Source organism: Aspergillus mulundensis, assembly GCF_003369625.1.
Source record: "Aspergillus mulundensis strain DSM 5745 chromosome Unknown scaffold_3, whole genome shotgun sequence".
Lineage (NCBI taxonomy): Eukaryota > Fungi > Ascomycota > Eurotiomycetes > Eurotiales > Aspergillaceae > Aspergillus > Aspergillus mulundensis.
In genome coordinates this window covers 1,193,419-1,221,115 of record NW_020797891.1, presented here as the reverse complement: position 1 = coordinate 1,221,115, position 27,697 = coordinate 1,193,419, and the positions used below count along the sequence as shown (strand labels likewise).

The following is a 27,697-nucleotide window of genomic DNA, read 5'->3' as shown; positions in this document are numbered from 1 at the left end:
GCGGGTTGGGCGGAGGCTGGGGAGACGATGCTATCGGTTGGCCTGCTCTATCAACGTTCGTCGACAAGCCGCCTAATTATCCGCCAGTAGATTCCCATTCAAGTACTTCAGCCCAGAATCGCAAGCAACGGTAACGACCGTCTTCCTTGGCCCCAGCTCTTTGGCCAATTTCACTGCAGCAACAACATTCAACCCCGTCGACGTCCCAACAAGAATGCCTTCCTCCCTCGCAAGTCTTCGGCACATGGCTCTCGCCTCTGCCTCATCAATTCCCCATGCCTCATCATACAGCTCGCGTTCCAAATGCGGCGGGACAAACCCCGGGGCAATGCCCTCCACACCATGTACGCCAGCCCTCCCCTCCGAAATCACCGGTGAAGACGCAGGCTCAAGAACGACAACCTTTGTCTTTGGCCATTTCGCTCTCAGGACCTGAGAAACCCCCATCAGCATGCCTCCGCTCCCCGCCGCACCGCAGAACGCATCAATCCCTCCGGGAAACTGCGCCACGAGCTCGCCTCCAAGCGAAGCATACCCAGGCAAGGCATCGCTATTATGGAACTGGTTCGCATAGTAGAATACATCGGGGTCCGACTCGACGCGCTCCTTCGCCCTCCGCATCATCTCCGGGAACAATTCCTTCGTGATCTTCCCACCAGGAGCATGCACAATTTCCACCTCGGCCCCATACGCACGCATTGTCCGGATTTTCTCCGCGGCAAAGGCATCTGAGCTCACAACGTGGAAGTTATATCCCTTCATCGCGCAAATAAATGCAAGCGAAGAGCCTGTGCTCCCACCTGTTGCTTCGACAACTGTCATCCCCGGCTTCAGGTCCCCGCGGGCTTCGGCTTCCTCGATCATGGACAGTGCCATACGGTCTTTATATGAGCCCGTGGGGTTCACGGACTCAAGCTTGAGGTAGATGGAGGCATGCGTGTCATTGTTCGGGGTGATTTTGCGAAGATGCAGAACTGGCGTGTTGCCGATTATGGATAGAGCGGTGGCGGCAGGAGGTGCTGGCTGCGACATCTTGGCTGGGGTCCTCAATGAGTCGTAAGTCGGTAAAAAAACGAACACAGGGCGCGAGTCAGATATAAAGTGATCGCTCTGGCTCCAGGCTGATTGAAATACTATTTGTATGGCCTTAGCTGACCCGCTGACTCACAAGCCCTGTGGATCAGCTTCGGCTGTCTTAGGGATCCACTGTGTCGACATCTCCGCGGCTTGTATTCGGTCGTTTCTCAGCCATCGCCTGACAAGTTGATATGCTCGAATACTCCATTATTAATGAGGTGGACCTCAAACCTCGGGTAGCCCTAAGGCTTGTCTACAGAGGTTGCGACGACATACTCAGTAGACGATCCCCAGGTACCAATCAGCCGTACTCATCCAAGCCATCCTGCAGCTACCCACCACATTGTGATGCTACTGTTGTCGGAACAAACTTGGCTATGTATGAGACGATCATGGTAGTCTTACCACCTACCTCAGCCCTACTCAGACCCCAAGCCGCTCAGACACGGTGTGTGCTCCTACTTCGGACCAGACCGTGAGGTCAAAAACGACGTCAGCCTGACGAAGTACTAGCAACTGCTCATGGTGCCTTGCCCAGAATTAGAAAAAGCAAAGACGCCAGAGTTGCAGGGAGTAATTCTGTGCCAATGTCGGACCTCCCAGTGTCATGTGAGCATAAGACTTTTGATCTCTTCAGGGCTGATTGGGGTACAGACAGGGAGCCATTATTCCCTTGACTACTCGCGAGGCTGGTGATTTGAATGTAGTCTTCAGCTTGTGACGCAAAGATATGACCATTTCGATACCACAGCGGCTGGTCAGAGTACAGCACTGACCGACAACCTGCATAGCCAAGCATCTCTCTTAAGTATCAAGGGGTTTGTTTGCGCAAAGCATGTTAGGCCCGAGTCAATTCAAGCTTGACACTGAAGAATCTCGTTTTCCCACAGAGCACCAGGTAGCCGATGGTCCCATTATACTAGGGCTTCGGGTCATTTTTGTCAGGGCCGTGACCATGATATCTGACCCTTTTGGCTTCACACTGGCCGGTCTGTTTGCTTTTGACTTGTTTGATCCCCGCTCGAGTATCTCTAACCCCTCAAGCAAACGTGCCTCACCTGCATGCAACAGACGATCCCCATGACCTGAACTGCGGGAGGTCTGTGCCACAAGCCTGTCATGCTGGAGAGAGTCTCATGTTGTTGCTGACTGCACCTGCATACTCGCAGCGTGGTCTACTTATAACTACCCCGCTTGTCGACCTGAGCAGTGTACTCTTTCCCAACCTACTAATCACCTTGCGTATCCTGTCAGAAGAAGATGACGTCAAAGCAACTGGGCCAAGTCCCCTCTTTATTCCCTCACATTAAGAAAGAATGGTGGAAAGACGCCTACAAGGAACTCTATCTCTGGACGGACGGCGACTGCGTTGAGGACCCTACTCTCACCGAGGCAGAAAGCGCTGCTCTTCTCCAGATCCCCACAGTTCAGAAACTTTTTTCCAGTCCTCCTCCGCCATCTGGATCAAGCATAAAGGTGCTAGACCTCTGCTGCGGCCAAGGCCGGCACAGCATCCATCTAGCAAAGCAATTCCCAACGGTGCACTTCCACGGCATCGACCAAAGCGTCTATCTCTTGGGGCTAGCCAAACAGCGGGCAGAAAAAGCAGGCGTGACGGGCAACACAAAATTCGAAGCCGGAGACGCGCGCTGCTTGTCTTTCCCTGCCCGCGAGTATGACCTCGTGATGCTCATGGGCAACTCCTTCGGGCATGGCTCGCGTGACGACGACCTCAATCTCCTATGTGAGGCGCACCGTGTCCTCAAGCCGGGGGGCGTACTGGTCATCGACTATGTTGATGGGGACTGGATGCGCGAGAACGCGACAGCCAGTGGATGGGAGTGGCTCGGGAAAGACCACTTCATCCCAGGGCAGGACGGTAAGCCGGTTCTCGCGCTACGGGAACGAGAGCTATCGCCTGACGGCAACTGCCTGGCGAGCCGAGAAATCGTGCTTGACCTTGCAGGTGGAAGCGATGCTGTCCTGCAAGATCTATTCTATGCTGTGCAGTTGTATGGGATGAACGAGATGCAGTACCTTCTAAGCCGGGCAGGCCTCCGTGTGCTTGAGAGTGAGGGGAAACAGATCTCTGCGCCCGTGCCGGATGGTCAGAACCAGGGCGCCGCCCAGGATATGGGGATGATGGAGCATAGGCAGCTTGTTGTGGCTCAAAAGCCGGATTCCAGTCTGTCTGGTCTCGATCTTCAGGATGAAGATACCTACATCCATCCCCATGTGAGCCAGAGTCGTGACAAGATCAAGGGGCGACTCCTACGGGCGACTGGGCCAATTCAGGCTGGCGCAGTGGTCATTGCTGATGCACCGTATGCTCTCGTTCCAACCGTGCCGCCGGACAGGAACGACGCGCTGCTTTGCAGCAACCTCTTGTGTCGCCGGCGCGTACCCCTGGGCCATGGAGAACGTTGCCCCAACAGTTGCGTCCAGGACATCATCTGGTGCAACGCACACTGCCAAGCCGCGGACCAAGCACGGCACGACTATGAATGCGCCTGGCTCAAGCACCATGCAGCTGAAATCCGCCAAGAACACAGCGAAGAAGACTTCGCCATGTTATGGATCATCATACGGATGCTCGCAGGCTGGCACCTAGAGCTTGAGCTGAACGCAAACAAGGACACACCCGAACAGACGCACCTACAATGGAGCGACCGCTTCAACCGCGGATGGTCCGCAATTGAAGCCATGCTCGGCAGTCAAGACATCTGGCCCGCACATACAGTCCAGCGCTGGCGAGGCCTCGTGGACAAATACCTCTGCGTCCAGGATCCACTCTTCCCATTCCAGTCCGGCGTAGACACAGACTTTATCGTAACCCTCATCTGCAAGGAGGAGTCCAACACATTCGGGCTGTACAACGCCGTGACCGGACCGCGAGAGACACAGCCGGAGCGAGGCCTCTCGTACGGCCTGGGATGCTACCCGCGCGCGACGATGGCGAACCACAGTTGCGATCCGAATGTAAGTTGCCCATCAGGCCCTAGCAATCTTGTCTGGTCATACTGAACGTTCTGCGCACAGCTCCAGCATGGTCCCGATGGTCGCGGGCGCATGGTCATGACCGCGACGAGGGATATTGCTGCCGGCGAAGAATGCTTCATTGCTTACTTTGACATGACGGTGCATTCTAGTCTTGAGGCGAGGCGGCGACGGACGAGGGATCTGTTTAACTTTACTTGTGATTGTGCGCGCTGTTTGCGGGAGGCGGAGGGTGCTGCTGAACTTAAGGCTTGATGGAAAGCGTGTCGGTATGTACCCCGACCAGATTGTAGGTGAAGATTATTGTCCAGAGTTAACATAGGGTAGAATCTCATTTGAACGGGAATGAAGCTATTTCGGGGTTCTGTGGTGATTGCATATTATCTTGAGAGGCCATTCGAGTCGATATATTTCCTGATGAATGCAAGCAACACTCACCCGTCCTTTCTCTTTTCGTTTGGCCACTCCTCTCTTCCAATCTAAGCATTAGTTACCATTGAATTGATAAGACTTGTACGTCCCGCTTTGATCAGAAAGTCCTCGACACAACACAAGTAATAGACAAGTTGCACCAAATCCTGTCCACAAGGCATGAGGACTGCTGCTCAATAGTTGGTTATAGAATAAAGCAAACAAAATCCAGCTTTTCAACAATTGGCCAGCTGGCCCAATGGTAGGGCATCTGTTTCCGGTTCTACACTTGGAAATCGCAGGAGGTTGCAGGTTCGAGTCCTGCGTTGGTCGATCTTTTTGTTTTCCATTTTTTTTTTTTTTTTGATTACCGAACCTATCTCATCGACGACAGACACCACGGAGTAAGATGCCGGTCACAGAAACAAGACTGATGGACTACCTACCTACCTATTGGAAATTCTCCATTCCAAGGGACTCCCGCCCAGCAGATCCCCTACAATCATATCCATCAATTTCCAAATCCAAACCAAATCATAATCCCCACGCACGGTCTTTCGAGAATCGAGGTTCTACGGAGATTCGATCAAAGAGTTGAAGGAGTGAGAAGGGACAGTCAGGGCGGGCGTCAGCGTCCGCTTTTAAGTACTTATTTATGATAATCAAGATGACAAATCCAACGCAGTTCGTGAAGTTAGTTAGGTCCCTTGGGAGGTCGAGGTCAGCGCAGTTGAGGTCCACCAATCTCGGTTGACTCGTATCGGCCGATGAATCCGCTTGGTTGCTGGGGTTAACTGGAAGGACGATTGTCTGCTTTGCTTTGATTTCTTTGGAAAGTCGTCTTGTATGCCTGGGATCGGACGGACTCGGTGGAAAGAGAGTCATCCCTTAGCTGAGATATATATTGTTGACTGGGTGGAGTAGGAGTATGGGAATATCATTATTTATCTCTGTCCATTTGTCACACTGGTTCATTCATTCATATGGATATCATGCTACAGCCCAGTCCCTAGACCAAACTATCACAGTCAATCTTTCCCAAGTACCAAGTATTGAGTACAAGGGCAGACTAAGCATGCACACTCGTACTATTAACCGGCCACCCATTCGAACCCGTATACGCCGACGACGGCGTCGTCCCATGAAGCACCTCATAATGCGCACGCGGACCACACGTCTGCACCCCATATATAGAAACACACTCGCCCCTCAGCAGCGCCGCGACGTTGCGCCCCGCCTCGCGCCCTTCATAGTACGCGCCGTGCAGGAACCCGAAGTACGGCGCGCTCGTCGCCTCGCCGGCGAACCACAGCCGGTCCACGTTCGCCCGGAGGTTCTGGTGCATTTCCAGACTTGTGCCCGCGGGCCAATTGGAGTAGGAGCCGTAGGCCCAGGGTTCGGTGGACCAGCGCGGGTAGGTGAAGGCGATGGGGTCGGGGATGGTCTTGTGTGGGAACATGGCGCGGAGGACCTGCATGACTTCGGCTTTTGTCTGCTCGTTTGACTGGCGCTCTACGCGGTATGCTTGGTCTTGCACGACGGTTACGAAGATGATGTTTGAGCCTGGGAGGAAGCCTTCTGTTGACAGGGACTGGAAGACTGGGTAGTACCCGCGGGTTGTGGGGTCGGCGTAGAGGAAGAACTGCGTGTTGTTTGGCCAGAAGGTCTCGTTGAATTGCAGGAAGATCTTGGTGTAGGTGCCCATGTTGAACTTGGCGATGGCGGTTTGTTTCCAGTCTGGGAGGGCGGGGGCAAAGTCGACGGCGTCGTTTTGCAGCACGCCCAGGGAGAATGTGCAGATTGCGTAGGCGGCGCTGATGCAGGAGCCGTCGGCGTTGCGGACGGTGATGCCCCAGGGCCCGTGCTCGATGTCGGTGATTTGGGTGTCCAGGCGGAGCCGCGTGTCGTTGCGGCGGAGGAAGGTGTTTGCCTCGCCTTGGATGATGGCGCTGTAGCCGCGCCTGTCGACGACAAGGTTGTTCTTGTCGCCGAACTGGTTGAAGGTCAGGTTCTCCGAGGCGACGCCAAAGACGAACGAGCTGGTTTCGGGGGTGTAGGCGCCCTCCCAATCTGGGGTCTCACGTTAGCTGCTGCTGTTGGAAGGTAGTGTTAATCCACGGCCTGCTGAAGGTGCCGCTCTGCCATACCCCAGTTCCACCATTCCACTGCCTGCGCTGCCATGTCGTCTCGCCGTGGTTTCCAGCCGGCCAATGCGAGGCCGGACCGCGCGGTCATGTCTTGGATGTTATTATTCAAAATCCGTCCAGCGCGCTCAGAGGCCCGTTCCGATGCGGCAGAGTATTCGTCGAGGAGGTCGCTGTAGTCCGTGTAGCCGGTCTCGTTGTACGTGAGGATCGAGTCGTAGTTGGAGAACGTGTTTTCGAGCTGATACTTCTTCGCCAGACTCCAGACTGGGTTTTCGGTATGTTTCGACCCAAGTCCTTGGACCTGCTTTTGTCAGTGAGTCCTTCCTCTGACACTGACGAGCGTACCCAGTTGGCGCCATATTCAATCACCCACGGCTCGCCGTTCGGGCGCTGTCCAAAGTCGGTATGCCAGACCCGACCTCCCAGGGTATCTCTATATTCGACAATGATAAAATCATTCATTGATGCATTTGAAAGTGCTTGCTGCGACGATTAGCGCAGCCTGACAGGATCTAAGGGTAACAGACCGCAGCAGTGACGCCGGCCATCCCTCCGCCCCTATCCCGTTAGCCCTACACCATACCATATACTTTGGACAAAAAACCTACAGGACAGCTACGGTGGTCTTGGTGCATCTTGGATCATGCAACCGAGACTGTGCGACATACCCAACACAGAGCTGGAACGAGGAAAAGAGAGCGACGAGAGAAGCGAGCGTTGCGAGATGCATGGAGGGCTTACAGGACAAAGACCCCAAAACAAAGGCAGGCGACGCACCGCCCTTAATATACCCGAGTCCAATCAATTAGCTGCACAGTCCTCCGTCCATGTGTCCATGATCAGCAAGCATTCTTGAGATAAGGCTCCCCTGCTGGGTCCTGTTGGCGTGTGATCAGCGATCACTTGGCGGGGCGGGTTGGTGGTAAAAAGCAAAGAACAAACAAGCAAGGAGCCGGATCGTCGCTTCCAATGATTCAATGAAGCTATCGCGGGCTTGCGCAGATCCGGTAGGTCCAGTCGATGGCGTCACGGCAGACGGGGCGCCGAATCGTGTGCATTCCTTGTGATGCAGTGCGCGCTTGGACATTCCCGATCTATACGGAGCGTGTCGACGATGATAAGGATGCGTCGTGCTGCTGGATTTGTCTCACTTGTTTGAAGTCTGGACTCTCGACATCCAGTTGGGTTGGGGATACAAGGTCCAGTTTAGAATCATGCGATGAATATCGCCGAATGGAGAGTCGAAGCAGAGTCGTGGTCGAGAAAGTAAACAGACGAAGGAAGAGAGCGGGCTTTGGCTGTGGCGATCGCCCTGCAGAACAAACCCCACCAGCAGATCATGGATTCATTGGCTTTCTCCTGAACGGCCATCTATACTCTTCATAAGTCGTTATATAGTCCATAATCCATATGTTATCGACATTCTGTCTGAAAGTAATATCCCGACAAAAATACGCCGAACTCCGACCTGCCAGTCCAAATCCCATCCCTGAACTCCGACCCAATGCCAACGCCTCGAAATGAACACAATAACATCAAATTCCATCAATCCCCATCGAATAATCGTCACTGGACCTCATACGCCTCCAGCGCCTTTTGCAGGTCGTCGACGTTGTCTTTGTACCCGTAGGCCTCCATGAGCTGGGCGTTCTTGCGCAGCCGCTCCTCCTCGGCTAGTTGGTTGGACACTTGGTAGGGCGAGTCAGCCTGCATCGCGCCGAGACGAGTGTAGCCGTAGGTGCCGATTGCGAGGGCGAGGAGGGGAATGGACCTATTCGCAAGAATAAAGACGTTAGGATTGAATGATGAGCTGTGGTGGTGGTGGCATACCATCGCCTCAACCGGACGGACGGAATAGGGGCCGGGCGCTTGAAGGCCGGGCGCTGCGGGGGGTGTGCGGAGAACTCGGTGTGCATGGTGTAGATTTAGAATTGTAGATAAGACGGTTATTGATGCTTGGATGTACAGTATAGTGGTATGTAGTTGAAGAAGAAAAGGGGAGAGTTTAAAAGGGACGAATGGAGAGGATGGGATCAGCTGATGGGCCATGGCATGATTGGGAAAGGAGGAGTCTCCTCATCCCCGACGTCACGATCCGAGGCAAAGACCATGCATCATTGCTGGGGTTGGGCTTCCGTGGAACAGGAGACTCTGGGGTATGAGATTATCCGTGCACTGCCACGCTGCGGCCGGATCTGGTTGGCTACGTCAGATTGTATCATGATACGCTACGGCTTAGCACTGGGCAGTGAGGGGAAAAAAAGAACGTCAGCGACCAGATTCGAACTGGCGCGGGCGAACCCAGTAGATAATAATGCTGGTGCGCATTCGAATCTACCGCCTTAACCACTCGGCCACACTGACTAGCTATGAAAAATAAATTGTCAAAAGGTAACTGATAAGCCACGAAACTGTGATCAATTTCGACCACATGTCTAACCACCGGAAGCCCAATCCGCAATCTTGCCGACTGTCAGCCTTCACAAACAATGCACTACACCGTAGTATCCCCCTCTAGTCTACCTTGCCCGATGCTGCTGATCAGAAAAAGGCGAGAAACACCGCAGCTTCGTGCACTGAGCACAGGCGAGACCAAAATAGCCTGTTGTAGATAGATTGCCATGCCCCACTCCTCGGTCTTAAGTCTCAGATAGAGGCTAGCTCGGGGTCTCGTTTCGTCCTGCTGGATCTTCCAAGAGGCTCCCTCTCATGAAAGCTTGAGGCCTTGATGGCCGGCTCATCCAGAATCTGACAAGGAGTTTATGGTTACCAGACTGTCAGCTGGGCTTGGCCGATTTGAAAACAATACAGACTGATCTAGGCCAGCAGAACCTTTCCCACCAACGCGAGAGGAGGAAATTTAGGGCTGCGCTCAGTTTCAGATAGAACCCCCTTTGATGAGCCCAATCTGCCAAACTGAACTCCTAGATTGGCAAAGGCTTGTCTGCCCCATTCCACCAATGACCGTGCCACTCTCGAGTCAAGCACTCTCAAGCATTCGGGTGCCTGGACCGATTCTTCTGCTTTTCCGTCGCGGCTTGCTCGCTTGCTCGCTTGCTCGCCTCAGCTGGCAGCATGGACCAGCCCTGACTCGAGAGACTTGACCCTCTACCGGATGGCTCGGATACGAGGTTGTCATGTTGACTTCGTATCTCGTACCCAGCCCTGGGGTATAAATATCTGGAGATACCTCGTACCTCGATCCTTTCTTGTCCAAACCAGCAACAAGGCTAGTCCTTCCTTCATTCTTTTCTTTCCTACTACCATTCATTCTTTCTTGTGTTCAGTCATTCTTTAAACATAGTCAAGATGAAGCGCTGTGCGCTCCTCACCCCCCTGGGCCTCCTCCCCTTAGCCCTAGCCTGCAACAACCCCAATGACGCCGCGCACTCCTGCGCCTCCGTCTACTCCGTCTCGTCCGTCGCGGCAGCCAGCTTCTGCGCGACGTTTACGGCCTCCACCGTCACCGAGACCACCGGCGTCCCTGACGCATTCCTCTCCGCCTGCGACTCAAAGGTCAAGCACCTCTCCAGCGCATGCAGCTGTCTCGGCCCCGTTGACACCGCGACTGCACCGGCGGCCACTAGCACGGCCCCTGCTGCTGTGCCTGTTACCGCTACGGCCACTGCTACGGCCACCGCGGTTGCCACGCCCTCTCAGATCGCCGTCTCCGTCCCCTCCGCCGCAAGCTCCAGCTCAATAGCCACCTTCAAGACAGAAGTGATCTCGGCCTCCAGCTCCAGCTCATCTGCCTCCGCCCCCGCCACAACCTCCGCGCCCACAAAGGCCTCCGCAACAACAACCTACGGCGGCAACGGCGGCACAACCTGCACGGTAACGGAGTACAGCGACATTTCCTCAGCCGTCGCCTCCTGCACCAACATCCTCCTCTCGGACATCTACGCACCCCCCAGCAGCACAATCGACCTGCAAGACCTGCAAACGGGGGCAGCCGTCATCTTCGCCGGCAAAACCACCTTCGGCACAACAGCAGACTCCGACTTCGACCCCATCGTCATCTCCGGCACGGACCTCACCATCACCGGCACAGACGACCACGTCATCGACGGCAACGGGCAGGCCTACTGGGACGGCCAGGGGTCGAACGGCGGCTCCGATAAACCAGACCACTTCATTGTGCTGAAGCACGTGTATGACAGCGTGGTCGCGAACCTGAATATCCAGAACTGGCCGGTGCATTGCTTTGATATTGAGAATACGGAGTCGCTGACGCTTACGGGGATCACGCTTGATAATTCGGCGGGCGATGAGCCGAATGATAGCTCGGATGGTGATGCCGCGGCGCATAACTCTGATGGCTTTGATATCAAGTCCTCGACTGATTTGGTGCTGAGCAATAGCAACGTGTATAACCAGGATGACTGTGTGGCTATCACGTCTGGTACGAACATTACCGTCGACGGGATGTACTGCTCCGGCGGGCATGGGCTGTCCATTGGCTCGATCGGCGGGAAGAGCGACAATACCGTTGACGGCGTGGTCTTCAGCAATTCGCAGGTCGTGGATTCGCAGAACGGATGCCGGATCAAGACGAACGAGGGCGAGACCGGCGAGGTGGCGAACATCAAGTATGAGAATATTAGCCTCAGCGGCATCACCAAGTATGGTATCGTTATTCAGCAGGATTACCTTAATGGTGGGCCGACGGGCGAGCCTAGCAACGGTGTTAGCATCACCAATGTGGAGATTACGGACGTTACCGGCACGATGAGCAGTGATGATGGGAAGGACTATTATATTCTTTGCGGAGATGGGAGCTGTGAGAACTTTACGTTTAGTGGGGTTAGCATCACGGGTGGAAGTGGTGATAGCTGCAATTACCCCGACTCGGGATGTCCTTGATGGATGAGTCTGGATAGTTGAGCTGTAGTTGTGGTTGATGTGTAGCGTTGAGATAATCGTGAAGAATAGCAATCCAGTATCCATTGGTGAGCCTGAACTATGTCTAGCGTCTATTGTACTTTGGAGTCCGCAAGCTTAACGGGCCTGGTTCTGGGGGGCCGCAGGGGCGGGACCCTCGGGGGTAACGTAGGCCTGTCGTCGTTAGCTTAGCTATTAGCTGTAAGATCTGAGGAAGCATACCCTGGTCATGCCACCATCAACAACAAAGTCCGATCCATTGACAAAGCTGCTCTCGTCACTAGCCAGGAAGACGACCGCATGAGCCTGCTCAATGGCCTCTCCAAACCGTCCCATGGGGAAGTGCACCTCGCGGCGGTGGCGCTTAGCCTGGTCATCACCAAGCCAGTCCTGCAGAAGAGGCGTGCTGTCGTCGTCAGAACAAGCCATAAGCCGCAAAAAAAAGAGAACATACTTCAGCGGCGCCGGACACAACGCATTAAACCTGATCCCCTCCCGAGCATGCACAATCGCCAACTCCCTCGTCAGCGCAAGAACCGCCCCCTTCGACGCCGTATACGCCAACTGCGGCGTCGCACTCCCCACCAACGCAACCACACTCGCCGTGTTAATAATACTGCCCCTCTCCTTCTTATGCTTCCGCATACTCAGCACCGCATGCTTGCATCCAAACCACACGCCCTTGACATTGATATTGTGCGTGAGGTCCCAGATCTTCTCGGGCGTATCGACGGCGTCCGCATCGTCCGCGTGCATGATGCCCGCGTTGTTGAAGATGACGTCTGTGCCGCCCCACGAGTCCTGGGCCTCAACCATAGCCTGCACATCGGACTCCTTCGAGACATCGCACTTGGTTGTTTCGACGCGCGGGGCGCCCGGCACAAGCTCCTTTACCTTTGCAAGGGCCTTTTCGAGCGCGGGGAGCGAGATGTCGGCCATTAGGACGTTGGCGCCTTCGCGCGCGAACAGGATGCTTGTTTCGAGGCCGATGCCGCTGTTGGGAGGTTAGCTGTGGTATCGAGGTTGTGTGATTGTGACACAGAACACAGAGGCAGTGTCATTGTGGGGTGGGGGAGGATTACCCTGCGGCACCGGTGATGATGGCATTCTTGCCTTGGAGACGGCCTCTGGGGGTAGCCATTGTGCGTATATGTTGTAAGATGAGAGGTGAGGTGAATAAGAATGTTATAGGGAAGCTGGAGAATAATTGCAGGAAGAAGCTGAGATGAAGCTCCGGAGGAAACAGGGATGATGAGGGTGGTGCGGGGCAGAGGCACTTATCTTACGTAGTTATCTGGCCTGGCAAGATAAGCTCCACGCTGCCCTGCCCACAGGGACGGACTCTCACCGACACCATTACAGCAGTTTATCTCTGCCTCTCCTCGGAATTGTATGACTGTTAGTGAGTCTGACTCTATCACGCGACTATCATTCATTACTAACTTTTGTTTGTCAAGCCCTCCTGACCTCCGTTACTAGGATCATCCTCGTTTCAACCTAGACCAGCCACCCCGACCCCGCTGACCTCGACACTCTACACCCGCCTGCTTGCCTACGTTTCAGCTCCTATTCTTCTCACGAGCTGCTTCCGTTGAGCAGCGCTATAATACAACAAGCGAAGATGTCCGCCACAGAAATAACCTCCGACAACGTCGCGCAAGTCCTACAAAATGACACGCGGGTCAAACTAGCCGGCGTCGACGCCGACGGCATGCTCCGCGGCAAGCTGGTGTCCAAGAAGAAGTTCCTCTCGGTGGTCGACGACGGCTTCGGGTTCTGCTCTGTCATATTTGGCTGGGATATGCATGACCGGACATACTTCCGCGAGCTGGGGATTAGCAACAAGGAGAACGGGTACAGGGACCTCCTGGCCAAGCCGGATCTGTCTAGTTTTAGGCGCATCCCTTGGGAGGACAACGTGCCGTTCTTCTTGGTTAGCTTTTATGACCCCGATACGAAGGAGCCGCTTTTTGCGTGTCCGCGGAGCTTGTTGAGGAGTGCGCTGCGGAAGCCTGAGGCGGAGGGGTATCGTGCTATGGCGGGAGGTGAGTTGGCTTAAGTTAAGCTTGTTACGTGGATAGTACTGACGATGGCCGGGTCTAGCGGAGTATGAGTTCTACCAGTTCGCGACGCCGAATCGCAATGCCTCGTCTACGGCTAGCTTTTTGAAACAGAACCCGGTTGATGCGCTACCATCGATTACGGAGGGGATGTTCGGATACAGCTTGACCCGTCCGATCCATAACCAAGATTACTACTACGGTATCTTCGACGCATGCGAGCAGTTCGACTGTGAGATCGAGGGGTGGCACACTGAGAGCGGGCCGGGTGTTTATGAAGCGGTGGGTGGCTACACTGAACTGTGGCCGTTCCTGTGCTGACGACGAGCAGGCATTACAGTTCGGCGAGGCCAAGGGGATGGCGGATAAAGCGGGGCTATTCAAGTGAGTCTTTGGGTCCGTCGCATGCGGGGGATTGCTAATCGGTCAGATACGTCGTCAAATCCATTGGCACAAAACACGGCATCACGCCGACCTTTATGGCGAAGCCGCGCGAAGGCTTACCGGGCAACAGCGGGCATATGCACATTTCGCTGGTCAACAGCGATGGCTCGAATGCGTTCGCGCGCTCCGCCCCGGACCCCTCTCCACCATACCCCGACGTCGCTCACCTTTCCGACATTGGACGGTACTTCCTCGCCGGTATCCTGACAGGGCTTCCCGATATCATGCCGATGTTCGCGCCGACGGTCAACTCCTACAAACGTCTAGTTGAGAACTTCTGGGCCCCGGTAACCGTGTCCTGGGGCTTGGAGCATCGGGCCGCCTCTATCCGCCTTATTACGCCGCCAAGCTCGAGCGTAAAGGCCACTCGGTTGGAGGTTCGTGTACCTGGAGCGGACTCTAACCCGCACTATGTACTGGCAGCGATCGTCGCATTGGGATGGTGGGGTGTAGAGAAGAAACTCGAGATTCCTGTCCCGCCGCTAGCGAAGGGCGAGGATATGGGAGGCGAGGGAGATAAGGGAGCGCGGCTTGCTAAGAACCTAGGTGCTGCGATCGCCACGTTCACGCGCAAAGACAGCGTCGCGCGGGAGGTCTTTGGCGATGCTTTTGTTGATCACTTTGGTGGGACTCGGGAGCATGAGCTGCGCTTGTGGGAGGAAGCCGTCACGGACTGGTGCGTATCTATTCAGAAGTGCTCGAAAACACACACTGACTTGTTATAGGGAGGTGAGACGGTATATCGAAACGGTCTAGATCGGATCAACCTTGGGAGACATTAGGTTGACCCGTTCGATCCCGAACCCAGGTCAGAGCGTAGAATCCGGGGTCGATCCGACTAGAATAGCGTTCGAGTTTGTGATATCACATGTTAGATAGTTGTTTGGCCCATGGCGATTTCACATGCCGGCGGTGCTGCTTCTCAGCGATTGAGGTATATAAATACACGATTGTCAATACCATTCGATCCCCGCAGTTCTGACAGTAGTGACTCATTCGATAATTGGACAACCTCGGAAAATGTCGGTTGCAGAGCTTCGAGTGACGGACGAAAGGTAGGAGATCCGGACGATCAACCGCGGCAGTGGGAGCTCAGAGCTGCTGGTTCGGGCGTGCGGGGAGTTTCCCACCTCCATTCGCCTCCTCGGCACGCTATATGCGAACGTTCTCCGAAGATTTGAGTCGACAATGCTGTACAGTCATTTCCATCGTCCATCGTAGCAGCTCGGCAGATAAGCTATACTTCAGCAGTCGGGCGAGAGCCGGTCTTCTCGGTCGACGCCGTTCGCCGTGCCAGAGCTGGGGTTCGCAGCATTAAGAACTCCGCAATCGGCCGAGTAGAGCTGCAGTCAGCTGACTTTCCCGCGGCCAAGTCATGTGACATACTTCCGGATTGGGCCCGATCCGTTCATCCTGACGCCCTCAACTTCACGATCCCACAGCTGAATGGCCCGTTTCCTATCGTCCCTGCTCCATCCTTCCTGACTTCCCCGTCCCCATGGACCCAATCCAATGCCCTCCCAATCACCGGCCTCGATTGGACCGCGGTTGTTCGTCGCTCTCTGACGTAAAGCCAATGCTCCTGCCGAAGGTGACTGTTATCGCCATGCTTCATATATATATGTCTGGTCTAGGCTCTCCCCGGATCCCGGATTGACCTTCTTTTTTCCAATATACTTTGCTACACTTCTCCATACTCGATATACCCGGATAAGTGATCGCTATCATGGCTCATCAGGTCGAAGCGCAGCTCAAGGATGTGGCCATCCTCGGCAACGTGAGCAGTGAGGCCCGCAAGATCCTCACAAAGGAAGCCTGTGCTTTCCTCGCTGTCTTACATCGAACCTTCAACCCTACCCGCAAAGCCCTCCTCCAACGCCGCGTTGATCGTCAGGCCGAGATTGACAAGGGCCACCTCCTCGACTTCCTCCCAGAGACCAAGCACATCCGCGATGACCCCAGCTGGAAGGGCGCTCCCCCAGCGCCTGGTCTCGTTGACCGTCGTGTTGAGATTACCGGTCCTACCGACCGGAAGATGGTTGTGAACGCGCTGAACTCGGATGTCTGGACATACATGGCTGATTTCGAGGGTATGCACTTTGTCGCCCGTAGTGGAGTGAAGCTAACAGCATGAAGACTCCAGCGCCCCCACCTGGGACAATATGATCAACGGTCAGATCAACTTGTACGATGCCATTCGCCGCCAGGTCGACTTCAAGCAAGGCCAGAAGGAGTACAAGCTTCGCACAGACAGAACCCTACCAACCCTGATTGCTCGCGCTCGTGGCTGGCACCTCGAGGAGAAGCACTTCACTGTCGATGGCGAGCCCATCTCTGGCAGCCTGTTCGACTTTGGTCTGTACTTCTTCCACAACGCAAAGGAGTTGGTGTCCCGCGGGTTCGGCCCTTACTTCTACCTGCCCAAGATGGAGTCCCACCTCGAGGCGCGTCTGTGGAACGATGTTTTCAACCTCGCCCAGGACTACATTGGCATTCCACGCGGCACCATCCGTGGTACTGTTCTGATTGAGACCATCACTGCTGCGTTTGAGATGGAGGAGATTATCTACGAACTCCGTGACCACAGCTCCGGTCTCAACTGCGGCCGCTGGGATTACATCTTCTCCTTCATCAAGAAGTTCCGCCAGCACCCCAACTTTGTCCTTCCCGACCGCTCAGATGTCACCATGACCGTGCCCTTCATGGACGCCTACGTGAAGCTTCTCATCAAGACCTGCCACAAGCGTGGTGTTCACGCTATGGTATGTACTCAATCTAGGTTATTGTCAGTATCACACTAACGGAAGCAGGGTGGAATGGCCGCTCAAATTCCCATCAAGGACAACGCCGAGGCCAACGAAAAGGCTATGGATGGTGTTCGCGCTGATAAGCTCCGTGAAGTTCGTGCAGGCCACGACGGCACATGGGTTGCGCACCCGGCTCTCGCCTCCATCGCTGTCGACATCTTCAACAAGTACATGCCCACCCCGAACCAGATGCACGTCCGTCGCGAGGACGTCCACATTACCGCCAACGACCTTCTCAACACCAACGTTCCCGGCAAGATCACCGAGGCCGGTATCCGCAAGAACCTGAACATCGGTCTCTCCTACATGGAGGGTTGGCTCCGTGGTGTCGGATGTATCCCTATCAACTACCTCATGGTAAGACACTTCCACTTGATATATCTCCAGCTCCAACAGTGCTAACGCAAAACAGGAGGACGCCGCCACCGCCGAAGTCTCCCGCAGCCAGCTCTGGCAATGGTCGCGCCACGGCGTCACCACCTCCGAGGGCAAGAAGGTCGACAAGGCATATGCTCTGCGCCTGCTCCAGGAGCAAGCCGACGAGTTGGCTGCCAAGGGCCCCAAGGGCAACAAGTTCCAGCTCGCTGGGCGGTACTTTGCCGGCCAGGTGACGGGTGAAGACTACGCAGACTTCCTGACCAGTTTGCTGTACAACGAGATTTCCACACCAGGCGCTGCGTCGAAACTCTAAATAATGATTGATTTCTTTCGTGTTTCTTCGATTTGGGTAATGCTCGGTGTTATGCTTCTATGTTAGATATGATTATGATTCCAACAAGGTTATTTTCTTATTCTTCATTTCTTTCCCTTTCTTCGTTTGATGGGACGAAGCAGAGCAATTCTATGCTAGGTTGAGATGCTATGCTATGCTATATGCTATCTGTGTATATTCAAAATGCACCCTATCCTATCCACAATATATATCCATCTTATCCAGTAACTTATAGTACTCAGATGGCTGAGTATATACTCTAGCCATGCGATCTTATTCATATCATCCAGTAAGTAACCTCAAGTCACTCAAATAGCCAAGTATATACTCCACATCAATCAAACCAACCAGCCCTAAAGACGAAAGAACGAAACCTAAGGCTCAAAAACCTTCCCGAGCGGCAAATCCCGCGAAGAATACCCAAGCCAAAGATAAAACTCGCCCTGGGGCAACACCCAATTCTGCTCGCGCACGCTCCAGTAACTCAGATCCTTGCGCGTCAGCGTCATATTCACATCCATCTTCTGCCCCGCGTCCAGAGCGATCTTCGTGAAATTGCGTAGGACGCGGTCGGGGAAGGAGATTTCAATATCGGGCACGCCCTTTTCGCCTGATGCCTCGGTCACGTCTTCTGGGAAGGACACGTAGAGCTGGACGACTTGCTGGCCGGCTCGCGTGCCGGTGTTTTGGATGGAGAGGTCAATTTGTGCGATGGCTTCGTAGAGAGAGGGGTTTCCGCCTGCGCCGCCGCCTGCGTCGGAGGGTTTAGTGCGGTGGGGTTTTTGGAAGGGGGATGTGGTGCTGGTTTCGGGGTTTGGATTTGGGGTTTGAAGGGGAGGGGATGTCGCTTCTAGGGTTGGGAGGTAGGGGTAGATGTATTTTGAGAGGATGCGGAAGCCTGGCGGGAAGAGGACGGATTCGTTTGCGGGGGGTGGGTTGGGGTTGTAGGATGGTGGTGTGATGGCGTCTGCTGGGCGCGGCGCAGGGAGGCGAGATGGGTTGTGTTTGAGGGGTGTGACTTGCATGTTCGAGAGCTCCCATTTCGTGTATGAGAGGCCGAACCCGAATTCGTAGCGCGGGGTTATGTTGTGCGCGTCGAAGTGCCGGTGGTCGATGTAGAGGGCGACCTCGTCGGAGAAGTCGACTTGGGGGATTGGCGCGTTGGGCTCGTAGAGGACTTGTGCGCCGGGGCCGTAGTCTTCTGCGCTTTTGCCGATTGTGTAGGGGAGGCGCCCGCTTGCGTCGACGTCGCCGAAGAGCACGTCCATTAGGGCGTTGCCGCTTTCTTCGCCGGGGAGGTGGGCGAGGAGGACTGCTTGGACGCCTGGGAGGTCGATCCAGGGGTCGACGACGACGGGGCCGACGGCGTGAACGACTACGACGGTTGGGCCGCCGCAGTTTGTGGCGACGGTTTGGACGAGGGTGTCGCCGCCTTTCTGGAGGAAGAGGTTGTTGCGGTCGCCGTGGATGCCGCCGGCGGAGATGTAGCCTTCGCCGGAGTCGGCGTTCACGAAGACGAGGCAGAGGTCTTTGTCTGAGGTGTCGGAGGGCATCACGGCGTTTCGGAGGTAGGGTGTCATTTGGACATCGCTTTGCCAGGCGCCTTCGAGAGCGTCGATCGGGCTGACGAGGTATGGGAACTCGACGGTGCCGCTACCCCAGCCCATCGCGAGGGTTCCTGAGTTGCAGCCTCGGTCAGGGCAGACATTGGGCCCGGCCGCGGGACCGCCGTCGTCGCCGTATACACCAACACGGTATGGCCTTTCGGCGTTGGGCTTGGGTGAGCGAGACAGAGGCAGGACTCCGCCGGCGTTCTTGACCAAAACAATGCCCTCCGCTGCGACCTTGCGAGCAATGTTCCAGTGGCCGTCATCGCCGCTGCCCTGGGCATTGATGAAGCGGTTTACGCGAGCTGCAGACGTATCACCCGGGCTACCAGGATACCGGAAGCCAAACTCGTCGTTAGTCCAGGATGAGAAGTTGGGACCACCGTCGCCCTCGGGCGGTGGGCGTTCCCAAGAGTCCTGACCGAGCTGATACCAGGCGGCCACGATTCGCGTCACCATGTCGTTGAGACGTTCCATCGGAACAGAAGTATTAAGGGCGGCGCGGGTGAGCTCGCTACCCCACAGAGAACGGCCATCCGCCCAGTGAAGACCATCGCCGGGCATGCTCATGTCTAAGCCACCCAGAGCGCTGTTGACGCCTGATCGCTGAGCAAGCCAGTCTGACTGCACAAAGCCTTGAAAGCCAAGCTCGTCCTTAAGGATGCCATTGAGAAGTTTGCTGTTCTCGCACGCATGCGAGTTGTTTACTTGGTTGTAAGAGCACATAACGCTGGCCACGTCCGCGCGGATACTCTCAGCAAACGGCCAGAGAAAGACCTCGTGCAAGGCGCGGTCATCGATGTTGGATGACAGAGCATACGGTATACCCCATTCGTTAGGCTGGCGGAAGTGCTCCTGCTCGTTCATTATGTAGTGCTTAGCCGTGGCCATAACGCCATTGCTCTGGATGCCACGGATGGTCTCCGCAGCAGCGACCGCCTGAAGGACAGGATCGGATCCAAAGCCCTCCCAGTTGCGCCCACCAGCAGGCATCATACCAAGAGGGCCCATGGAAGGGCCAAGAATGACGTTCACTCCCTTCAAGCGGGATTCCAGCCCAATCGCAGCACCACGCTGGCGCATAAGATCCCGATTCCACGTCGCGCCCGTGGTAATTCCAGCAGGAAACGCGGTGATGTGATCTGCGAAGCGGATTCCAAGCGGACCATCCTGCAGACACAGCGATGGGAAGCGGACGAGTTCGGCGGGCCCCGTATTCCCGACGCACATCCCCATCTGCCAGCCTGTGCCCGTCGTGATATTGACCTTCTCAATCAGCGTCATCCGCTCTACTAGCTTCGACGCTTTCTCATAGCTCTCCGCCCAGTGCTGCAGCGTCCCTCCCTTCGGCGTAGGGAAGTACGAGTCCGGCCCGGGCATGTCATACTCCTCCCAAGTATCCCCGCGCTTCGAAGCATATTTCAAGAATCCCCATACCAGCAGCCCGAGGGCAATGATGACGACGACCAGCGTCCGCCACCAAGTCTTGGAATAGTAAACCGCGCGCCAGCCACCGCGCTTCGCAAGCAACTTCCTCCGCTTCTTCGACTCGGAAAACCTCCGTCGCAGGGCGGCCTTGCCGTCGCCGAGCCGATCGAATTCATCGTCTTTCGACGCGGAAAGCAGTTGCTGCTCGTCTTCGGTGAGGGAGTCTAGGTAGGTCTCGAAATCGGTCGATTTGCGGACAAGCGGTGCGAGGATGGACGGCTCGGCGTCATTTTCCTTCGGGGAGCGCGATCGGGATGCGGATCGGTCTATCTCGTGAAGCCGGAAGTTGCTCTCGTCGTCTGAGGAGAATTGGTCTTCCTCCGGGATGGAGGCGTGCACTGGTGTGTAGGCCTTTGGCATGGTGCCTTTACGCGCGGAATAAGAGGGTCATCAAGTAAAGAGCGACAGGACTTTTATTGCAGGTGACAAGTATAATTGAAGATGCAGAATACAAGAAATAGAAGCAAACAAGATAAAACAAGCGAACGAAAAGAAAGTGGGCTGAAGTTGAAACGAATAGGGGACAGAATGGACGGCTGGAGATGAAGATCGAGCTCCGCAGGTCTACGTAAGACGCCCGTTTCACGTGCCGCCGCCTTCTGCTTCAAGTAAACTGCCGCACATCACCTCCGCTGTAGGAATGATAGTTTCGCATTCAATTGCTCTTGGTGTACAGGCAATCTACCTGACAGATAGGTGCATATAAGGGTTGCGCAGGTGCATTGTTAGGGGGGGTGTAGGTTTGGGAATGAAGAAACCAAAACATAGTCATTAGCAAGCGAAAGCAAACTACACTAGTCTATAGGTATATGCGACAAGACTGAAAAGCAAAACACCGTCTATCCCAGAACGTTATAAAATCATCATGCATCATTGAAGTAAACAATCAACAAGCCAAGTTAAGCATTTATTCAGCCTCGTCATCGGTATCGACAGGCTTGGGAGTTCCCTTAGGGCTGTTAAGCCATTCGATGTGACGGAGACGGCGGCGAGCCTCACGCTCCTTCAGCTGGGCACGGGTCATCTTCTTCTTCTTCCTGGCCTTGAACTTGAGCTCGCCCTGGTCCTCGGCGCCGGAGTTGACGGCTGACGCGGCGGCGCTGTTGGCAACGGAGCTGGCGGCTGTGCTGCCGGGCTGAGGAGTGGAGGAGGCGCTGTCTTCGAAGCGGTCCAAGGCGATGGCGGTGTTGGTGCGGGCAACAATCTTGCCGTCGGCAATGTGCAGTTGCTCGGGGCACAGAGCGCCGACGAACTCTTCGTTGTGAGAAATCATAACGACACCGCCCTTGAAGTCGCGGATGGCGACGGCGAGACCACCGAGCGAGTCACGATCCAAGAAGTTAGTAGGCTCGTCGAGCACGAGCAAGTGGGGGTTGTTCCACATGGCTCCGGCGAGGACGACCTTGACCTTCTGACCACCGGAGAGACCGGAGATTTCGTTGTGGTTGGCGATTTCGGGGTCCAGACCGACGTCTTCGAAATGCTTGGCGATAGTCTTGGGCTCGAGGACACGGAAACCGAGACCTTCACGCGAGGCCTCGTGGTCGTCGAACTCCTGCACCATCTTGAAGAAACCTTGTTCGAGAAGAGTCTCGCGAGAGATCATGGTGTTGTGCTTGGGAAGGAGGCCAACCCATTTCCTAAATTTGTCAGCACGCGTCAAGATATTTGTTCTGGAACATACACTTCGTATTGGAAGGACTTCTTCCACTTCTGTCGACCGATAAGGGCTTCGATGCGGCGGGGACCGCGGCCGTCACCGAGATCGATTGGCTTCTGGAGCTGCGCCTTGTCCTCCTCGGTGAGGATACGGGTCTGCTTGAGGAAGACCTCGCGGTCGTCTCCGTTGGCGTAACGCCACTGCAGGTACTGGCTAGGGGTCTTCTCCAAGTGCATCTCAACGTGCTCCAGCGCGTGCTGCTTGATGTAACCAATACGCAAGTTGGGGTGCTTCTCCACCTTTCCGGTCTGGGGAATGGTCTCACCAGTCAACATCTTGATGAATGTCGACTTACCCGCACCGTTGCCACCGATGATGGCGACGCGGGACGACAGGGTGAGCGACAAAGATGCGCCGGTCAGAGAAGGCTTGCTGGCGCCGGGATAGGTGAACGAGCAGTCGGTCATACGCAGAATCGAGCGGGTGTTGGACTTGATACCGGAAAGAATACCAGGGGGCGGGAACTTGAACTGAACATTGGAAGCCGAAAGGGTGTAGTAGCTCTTTCCTTCAGGCTTGACCTTAACAAAGCTGTGAATTGGGTTAGCACTTGACGTAGCAATGTGACAACAGGGTAAACGTACTCAGCCAGGTTACCCTTGTAGCAAACCAGCTTCTTCTGCTCGTAGTGGTAGATGTCTGTGCACACTTCGTCCAGGAAACCAGAGTCGTGGGAGACGATCAAACTGGTGATATCGGTGTGACTCTTGAGGTACTCTTGCAGCCACTTGACGTTGGCAACATCCAGGTGGTTAGTAGGTTCGTCAAGCAGGAGCACGTCGGCCTTCAGAAGCATGGCACGGGCCAAGGCCAGCTTCATCTTCCAACCACCAGACAGAGAACCCACGCCCTGCGACTGGCGGCCCTCAGGGCCATCGGTGAAGCCGAACTCGAGGAGAACGTTGCGGATATGCTCATCACCCTCGGCGGCGATCTTAGGGTCCTTCTTGACATACTCGAAGATGGTCAGATCGGCATCTTCTCCCTGGTTGTGCTCGACAAAGCAGGTCCGGACCTGGTCCTGGGGAGGGAAGCCCTCAAGCTTGTCGTTGGCAATGCTGCGCATGAGGGTAGACTTTCCAGCTCCGTTACGTCCGCAAAGACCATAGCGGTGTCCCTTCAGAAGGCGGAGGTTGGTGTGCGATAGGAGAAGCATACCACCGTAAGCGAGCGAGAAGTTGGCGTTGACAATCTCCACCTCGTTAGGATCATCCGGGATCGGCTTGCCGTACTTGCGCTCATCCTCTGCGACGAAGTGAGCCTGAACGGCGGCGGCGACGTCATCGTGCTTGTCATCAGCGAGCAGGCCGCGAAGATATGGAGCAATACAGGTGGGAATTCGGTCGTGCATGCGACAGTTGACGTCCTCGCGCACCATCTCAGCAACGTAGGTCTTGCCGAGCTTGAACAGGGTGACGGCATCAGAGCGGGCCAGGCCACCGTTCTCCTGGATCTTGGCGTCCAGGACGGCGAGAACCTCGTCCGGGGTAACCTTGGCAATAGATCCAGCGGCGATGTCCTTGTCGGACATGGCCTTTTCCATGACATCCATAGCACGAGTGGCGAGCTCTCGAACTTCGGGAAGGGAAGCGCGGTCCTTGACGGCCTGAACACCGGGCTTGAGCTTGGGCAAGAAAGTACGGGCTTCGGCAGGATCGTGAACAAGCTTGGTCAAGTTCTCCACGACAACGACAGTTTGACGCAGGGTCTCCTGAGGAGTGGTGGGAGCGTTAAGCGAGCGCTCGAGCAGAGGAGTAAGCAGAGCCAACACGGGAGAAGTAACGATGGCGACAAAGGTGGTCTGCGACAGGGCGTGGATGGCCTTCTGCAGGGTCTGCTCGGAGGGCTGCTCCATGGTCTTGATCAGCAGAGGAATGCGGGGCTCCACATCATCGTTAGACAGGAGAGTGGTGACAGCGTTCATGGCCTTGCAGGCCACCTTGACAACTTCGTTCTTCAAGTCGTGCATGCCGGACTCGAGCAAGGGGATGAGGTCCTTCAAGGTCTTGCCCATCGCCTCACGGAGAACGTCCTTCTCGAGCTCCTGTTCCTTGGTCCCGGAGCCCATCTGGGCGTCGAGGGCCATCTTCTCAATAAGAGTGTAGGCACCAACGAAGCCCTGCCACTTGCCGGACCCGCGGCTCAGATAGCTGGAGATGGCAGGGAGTAGCGCATTGACCTTGGCTTCGGCCTTGAGCGAGGCGTACAAAGCATCAATCGCGTATTGGGCGGCGTCTCGCACGACAGCGCCCTTGTCGGCCAGCGCATCGAGGGCTAGGTTGAAGACACCACCATCTTGGAGGAGGAAGACAACTTCACTGAGAGGGTGAGCCGGAGGGAAACGCTCGAGCAGCGCGCCGAGGATCAGCATGGCGCTCTCGCGTTTGGCGCCATTCTTCTTGTCGACGGCAGCCTTTTTGATCTCGGGGAGGATAAAGTTGTAGGTGTAAAACGAAAACGGACCGACGCTCTGGATCAGGAGGTTGGCCAAGGCATACGAGGCATCGAGGGACTGCTGGGAAGTCTCGGCGTTGAAGATGGTGTGAAGAAGGGAAGAAACCTCCTCAGTAGTAGGAGGAACGACCGAGGAAGATTTAGCGACGACGGTAGGCATGGCTGGGGTGGACGCGGTGCCAGGAGTGAACTCGGTGCCAGGGGTGAACTCAAGGTGCGGCATTCTCTTGACACTGTATCTTCGCTCCGTTAGCCTCGACTGACGCACGATCATCCAGCGGACTCACGGGATAGTAAATGCAGTCAACTTTTGCGGGTATAAAACAGAAAAGCAGAAAAGATGAAAGAGACAACAGTAAAGAAACCCAAGAAACCACAAGAGAACGCGAAGCCCCCGAAATACAGGGAGAGAGGAGATGGTGAGATTGATGGAGGGGAAATGGGAATTTTTCCAGGCGATAAAGAAATTTCGCCTGAGGCAGCCGCGGGCGGCTTAAATTATCAGCCAATCAAGGAATTTGATAGAAAATTCTGAGTGCCCAATCAGGCGCTCGGACTCGAGGGGTGGCGGGCTCGGGGCCGCTCTGTGGCTGTGCGGCCATGCACGTGATAAGAGTTTCTGCCATCTTCATAAGGCAACATACTCCGTCATGCCTTTCCGCATTAGGATTACCCCGCACGAGGCCGGGGGCAACCCCTACACAGCGTTTCACACTCCTCCGCCATCTGTATCGGTTCTATGGCTATAGAAATAATTTGGCCTTTGCACTCTTGTATATTGTATTGAAGCTGAGGTGGTAAGAAGTCGATCAACCGCGTTATCTAGTCCACCTGTCATACCCCATAGTTACCCCGTAATGGAGTTGCCGAACCCCTCATATGATAACCGAGCAACAACAGCAACATTTCATTTCAACACAACGGAGGAAAGGAAATCACAAGATGATGGGCTATAGAGATTATATTACGCAGATTAGCAGTGTCTAAGAAACCGACAATCTCTCCGCCATCGGAAGCGTTGTAGTTTGGCGCAGCCCATGTGCCCCGGCCGGGGACAGCCTCGGCCGGTTGCATTGGCTCCTCCGCGGCCAACCGGACCGCCTCGTCACCGTCTTACTCCTTTCTTCTTAACACTTGAGCTCGTTTCTTTCTCCTTTTCTCTCTTTTCTCCTACCCTCAATTGCCATCTCCTCATCCAAATCTCCCTCCTCTCCCCACACCTTTTCACGAATTAATTACTCCTCATCGAGATGGCTCTTCCTCTCCGCACCGCCCGTCATGCCTCCAGGCTAGCCCAGGTATGTCACCGCATCAAGCGCCCGAAGGGTTTAATTATCTGAACAACAAGCAATTGAGCTAACACGTTATACTCGACAGACAGTCAGCTGCCGCAGCTATGCAACCGCCGAGCCAGACCTCAAATCCGCCCTGAAAGCCGTGATCCCAGCAAAGCGGGAACTATTCGCCGAAGTCAAGAAGCAGGGCGATGAAGTTATCGGCGAAGTCAAGGTGTCCAACGTTATCGGTGGCATGCGCGGTCTGAAGTCCATGCTCTGGGAAGGTTCCGTTCTCGACGCCGACGAGGGAATCCGTTTCCACGGCAAAACCATCAAGGATTGCCAGAAGGAGCTGCCCAAGGGTCCCACTGGCACAGAGATGCTCCCTGAGGCTATGTTCTGGCTGCTTCTGACGGGCGAGGTCCCATCAACTGCTCAGGTTCGGGCCTTCTCGAAGCAATTGGCCGAAGAATCGTTTCTACCAGACCACATCCTCGACCTGGCCAAGTCATTCCCCAAGCACATGCATCCCATGACGCAGATCAGCATTATCACCGCTGCGCTGAACACAGAATCCAAGTTCGCAAAGCTTTATGAGAAGGGCATCAACAAGGCAGACTACTGGGAGCCTACCTTTGACGACGCCATTTCACTTCTCGCAAAGATCCCCCGTGTCGCGGCGCTGGTCTTCCGTCCTGATGAGATTGACGTCGTCGGCCGCCAACAGCTCGACCCAGCCCAGGATTGGTCCTACAACTTCGCCGAGCTTCTTGGTAAAGGCGGTTCGAAGAACGCCGACTTCCACGACCTCCTCCGCCTGTACCTCGCCCTGCACGGAGACCACGAAGGTGGCAACGTCTCCGCCCACGCGACACACCTTGTCGGCTCCGCTCTATCTGACCCCTTCCTCAGTTACTCCGCCGGTCTTCTTGGTCTAGCAGGCCCCCTGCACGGGCTTGCGGCCCAGGAAGTGCTGCGCTGGATTCTGGCCATGCAGGACAAGATCGGCACCAAGTTCACCGACGAAGACGTCCGCACGTATCTCTGGGATACTCTCAAGTCTGGCCGTGTTGTTCCTGGGTACGGTCACGGTGTCCTGCGCAAGCCGGATCCCCGGTTCCAGGCCCTGATGGACTTTGCCGCCACAAGGGAGGATGTCCTCGCCAACCCCGTCTTCCAGCTTGTCAAGAAGAACTCGGAGATTGCACCTGGCGTGCTTACCGAGCATGGAAAGGTATGCCGGACTTACCTCTACCTATTTCTTAGATTGTGCTAACATGTGCTTGTGCTTGTAGACCAAGAACCCACACCCCAACGTGGATGCCGCCTCAGGTGTGCTCTTCTACCACTACGGCTTCCAGCAGCCTCTCTACTACACCGTGACCTTCGGTGTCTCCCGCGCTCTAGGACCCCTGGTGCAGCTGGTCTGGGACCGCGCTCTGGGCCTCCCAATTGAGCGACCCAAGAGCATCAACTTGCTGGGACTGAAGAAGTAACCTCTCGCTCTAAGTGCTTATGAATGATATCATGTTTGTTATGAAGCTGCTCACAATTGATTTTGTTTCGTTTAGTTAGCAAATAGACTAGATATAGAGTCTATTTGCTTCTGCCGTGG

At 55.3% G+C, this 27,697-nt stretch overlaps 11 protein-coding genes across 11 annotated transcripts; 5 read left to right on the top strand and 6 right to left on the bottom strand.

Annotated features, from left to right (window-relative positions):
• Positions 1–72: 72 nt before the first annotated feature.
• DSM5745_04145 (PLP-dependent cysteine synthase family protein) lies at positions 73–1,032 on the bottom strand (the record flags this gene model as incomplete). Its single annotated transcript, XM_026746161.1, has 1 exon — positions 73–1,032. One exon carries the CDS (start codon positions 1,030–1,032, stop codon positions 73–75), a length of 960 nt encoding a protein of 319 aa, XP_026605157.1.
• Positions 1,033–2,337: 1,305 nt separating this feature from the next.
• On the top strand, positions 2,338–4,329 carry DSM5745_04144 (uncharacterized protein; the record flags this gene model as incomplete). Its single annotated transcript, XM_026746160.1, has 2 exons — positions 2,338–4,056; positions 4,117–4,329. 2 exons carry the CDS (start codon positions 2,338–2,340, stop codon positions 4,327–4,329), a joined length of 1,932 nt encoding a protein of 643 aa, XP_026605156.1.
• Positions 4,330–5,554: 1,225 nt separating this feature from the next.
• On the bottom strand, positions 5,555–7,362 carry DSM5745_04143 (putative flavin containing polyamine oxidase; the record flags this gene model as incomplete). Its single annotated transcript, XM_026746159.1, has 5 exons — positions 5,555–6,555; positions 6,633–6,933; positions 6,978–7,115; positions 7,160–7,190; positions 7,241–7,362. The coding sequence occupies 5 exons, from the start codon at positions 7,360–7,362 to the stop codon at positions 5,555–5,557; spliced, it is 1,593 nt and encodes a 530-aa protein (XP_026605155.1).
• An 836-nt stretch (positions 7,363–8,198) lies between these two features.
• On the bottom strand, positions 8,199–8,548 carry DSM5745_04142 (uncharacterized protein; the record flags this gene model as incomplete). Its single annotated transcript, XM_026746158.1, has 2 exons — positions 8,199–8,403; positions 8,463–8,548. The coding sequence occupies 2 exons, from the start codon at positions 8,546–8,548 to the stop codon at positions 8,199–8,201; spliced, it is 291 nt and encodes a 96-aa protein (XP_026605154.1).
• Positions 8,549–9,941: 1,393 nt separating this feature from the next.
• Positions 9,942–11,495, top strand: DSM5745_04141 (glycoside hydrolase family 28 protein; the record flags this gene model as incomplete). The annotated part of the gene is made up of 1 exon (XM_026746157.1): positions 9,942–11,495. The coding sequence occupies one exon, from the start codon at positions 9,942–9,944 to the stop codon at positions 11,493–11,495; it is 1,554 nt and encodes a 517-aa protein (XP_026605153.1).
• Positions 11,496–11,630: 135 nt separating this feature from the next.
• DSM5745_04140 (putative short-chain dehydrogenase/reductase family protein) lies at positions 11,631–12,654 on the bottom strand (the record flags this gene model as incomplete). Its single annotated transcript, XM_026746156.1, has 4 exons — positions 11,631–11,687; positions 11,736–11,919; positions 11,968–12,507; positions 12,596–12,654. The coding sequence occupies 4 exons, from the start codon at positions 12,652–12,654 to the stop codon at positions 11,631–11,633; spliced, it is 840 nt and encodes a 279-aa protein (XP_026605152.1).
• Positions 12,655–13,134: 480 nt separating this feature from the next.
• Positions 13,135–15,198, top strand: DSM5745_04139 (glutamine synthetase family protein; the record flags this gene model as incomplete). The annotated part of the gene is made up of 5 exons (XM_026746155.1): positions 13,135–13,558; positions 13,617–13,855; positions 13,905–13,957; positions 14,004–14,693; positions 14,994–15,198. The coding sequence occupies 5 exons, from the start codon at positions 13,135–13,137 to the stop codon at positions 15,196–15,198; spliced, it is 1,611 nt and encodes a 536-aa protein (XP_026605151.1).
• Positions 15,199–15,743: 545 nt separating this feature from the next.
• Positions 15,744–17,515, top strand: DSM5745_04138 (malate synthase; the record flags this gene model as incomplete). The annotated part of the gene is made up of 4 exons (XM_026746154.1): positions 15,744–16,107; positions 16,154–16,779; positions 16,828–17,181; positions 17,237–17,515. The coding sequence occupies 4 exons, from the start codon at positions 15,744–15,746 to the stop codon at positions 17,513–17,515; spliced, it is 1,623 nt and encodes a 540-aa protein (XP_026605150.1).
• A 395-nt stretch (positions 17,516–17,910) lies between these two features.
• On the bottom strand, positions 17,911–20,991 carry DSM5745_04137 (beta-glucosidase; the record flags this gene model as incomplete). The annotated part of the gene is made up of 1 exon (XM_026746153.1): positions 17,911–20,991. One exon carries the CDS (start codon positions 20,989–20,991, stop codon positions 17,911–17,913), a length of 3,081 nt encoding a protein of 1,026 aa, XP_026605149.1.
• A 547-nt stretch (positions 20,992–21,538) lies between these two features.
• On the bottom strand, positions 21,539–25,028 carry DSM5745_04136 (putative mRNA-nucleus export ATPase (Elf1); the record flags this gene model as incomplete). Its single annotated transcript, XM_026746152.1, has 3 exons — positions 21,539–22,271; positions 22,316–22,882; positions 22,936–25,028. The coding sequence occupies 3 exons, from the start codon at positions 25,026–25,028 to the stop codon at positions 21,539–21,541; spliced, it is 3,393 nt and encodes a 1,130-aa protein (XP_026605148.1).
• Positions 25,029–26,055: 1,027 nt separating this feature from the next.
• Positions 26,056–27,578, top strand: mcsA (putative citrate synthase Cit1; the record flags this gene model as incomplete). Its single annotated transcript, XM_026746151.1, has 3 exons — positions 26,056–26,103; positions 26,183–27,316; positions 27,378–27,578. The coding sequence occupies 3 exons, from the start codon at positions 26,056–26,058 to the stop codon at positions 27,576–27,578; spliced, it is 1,383 nt and encodes a 460-aa protein (XP_026605147.1).
• Positions 27,579–27,697: the final 119 nt, after the last annotated feature.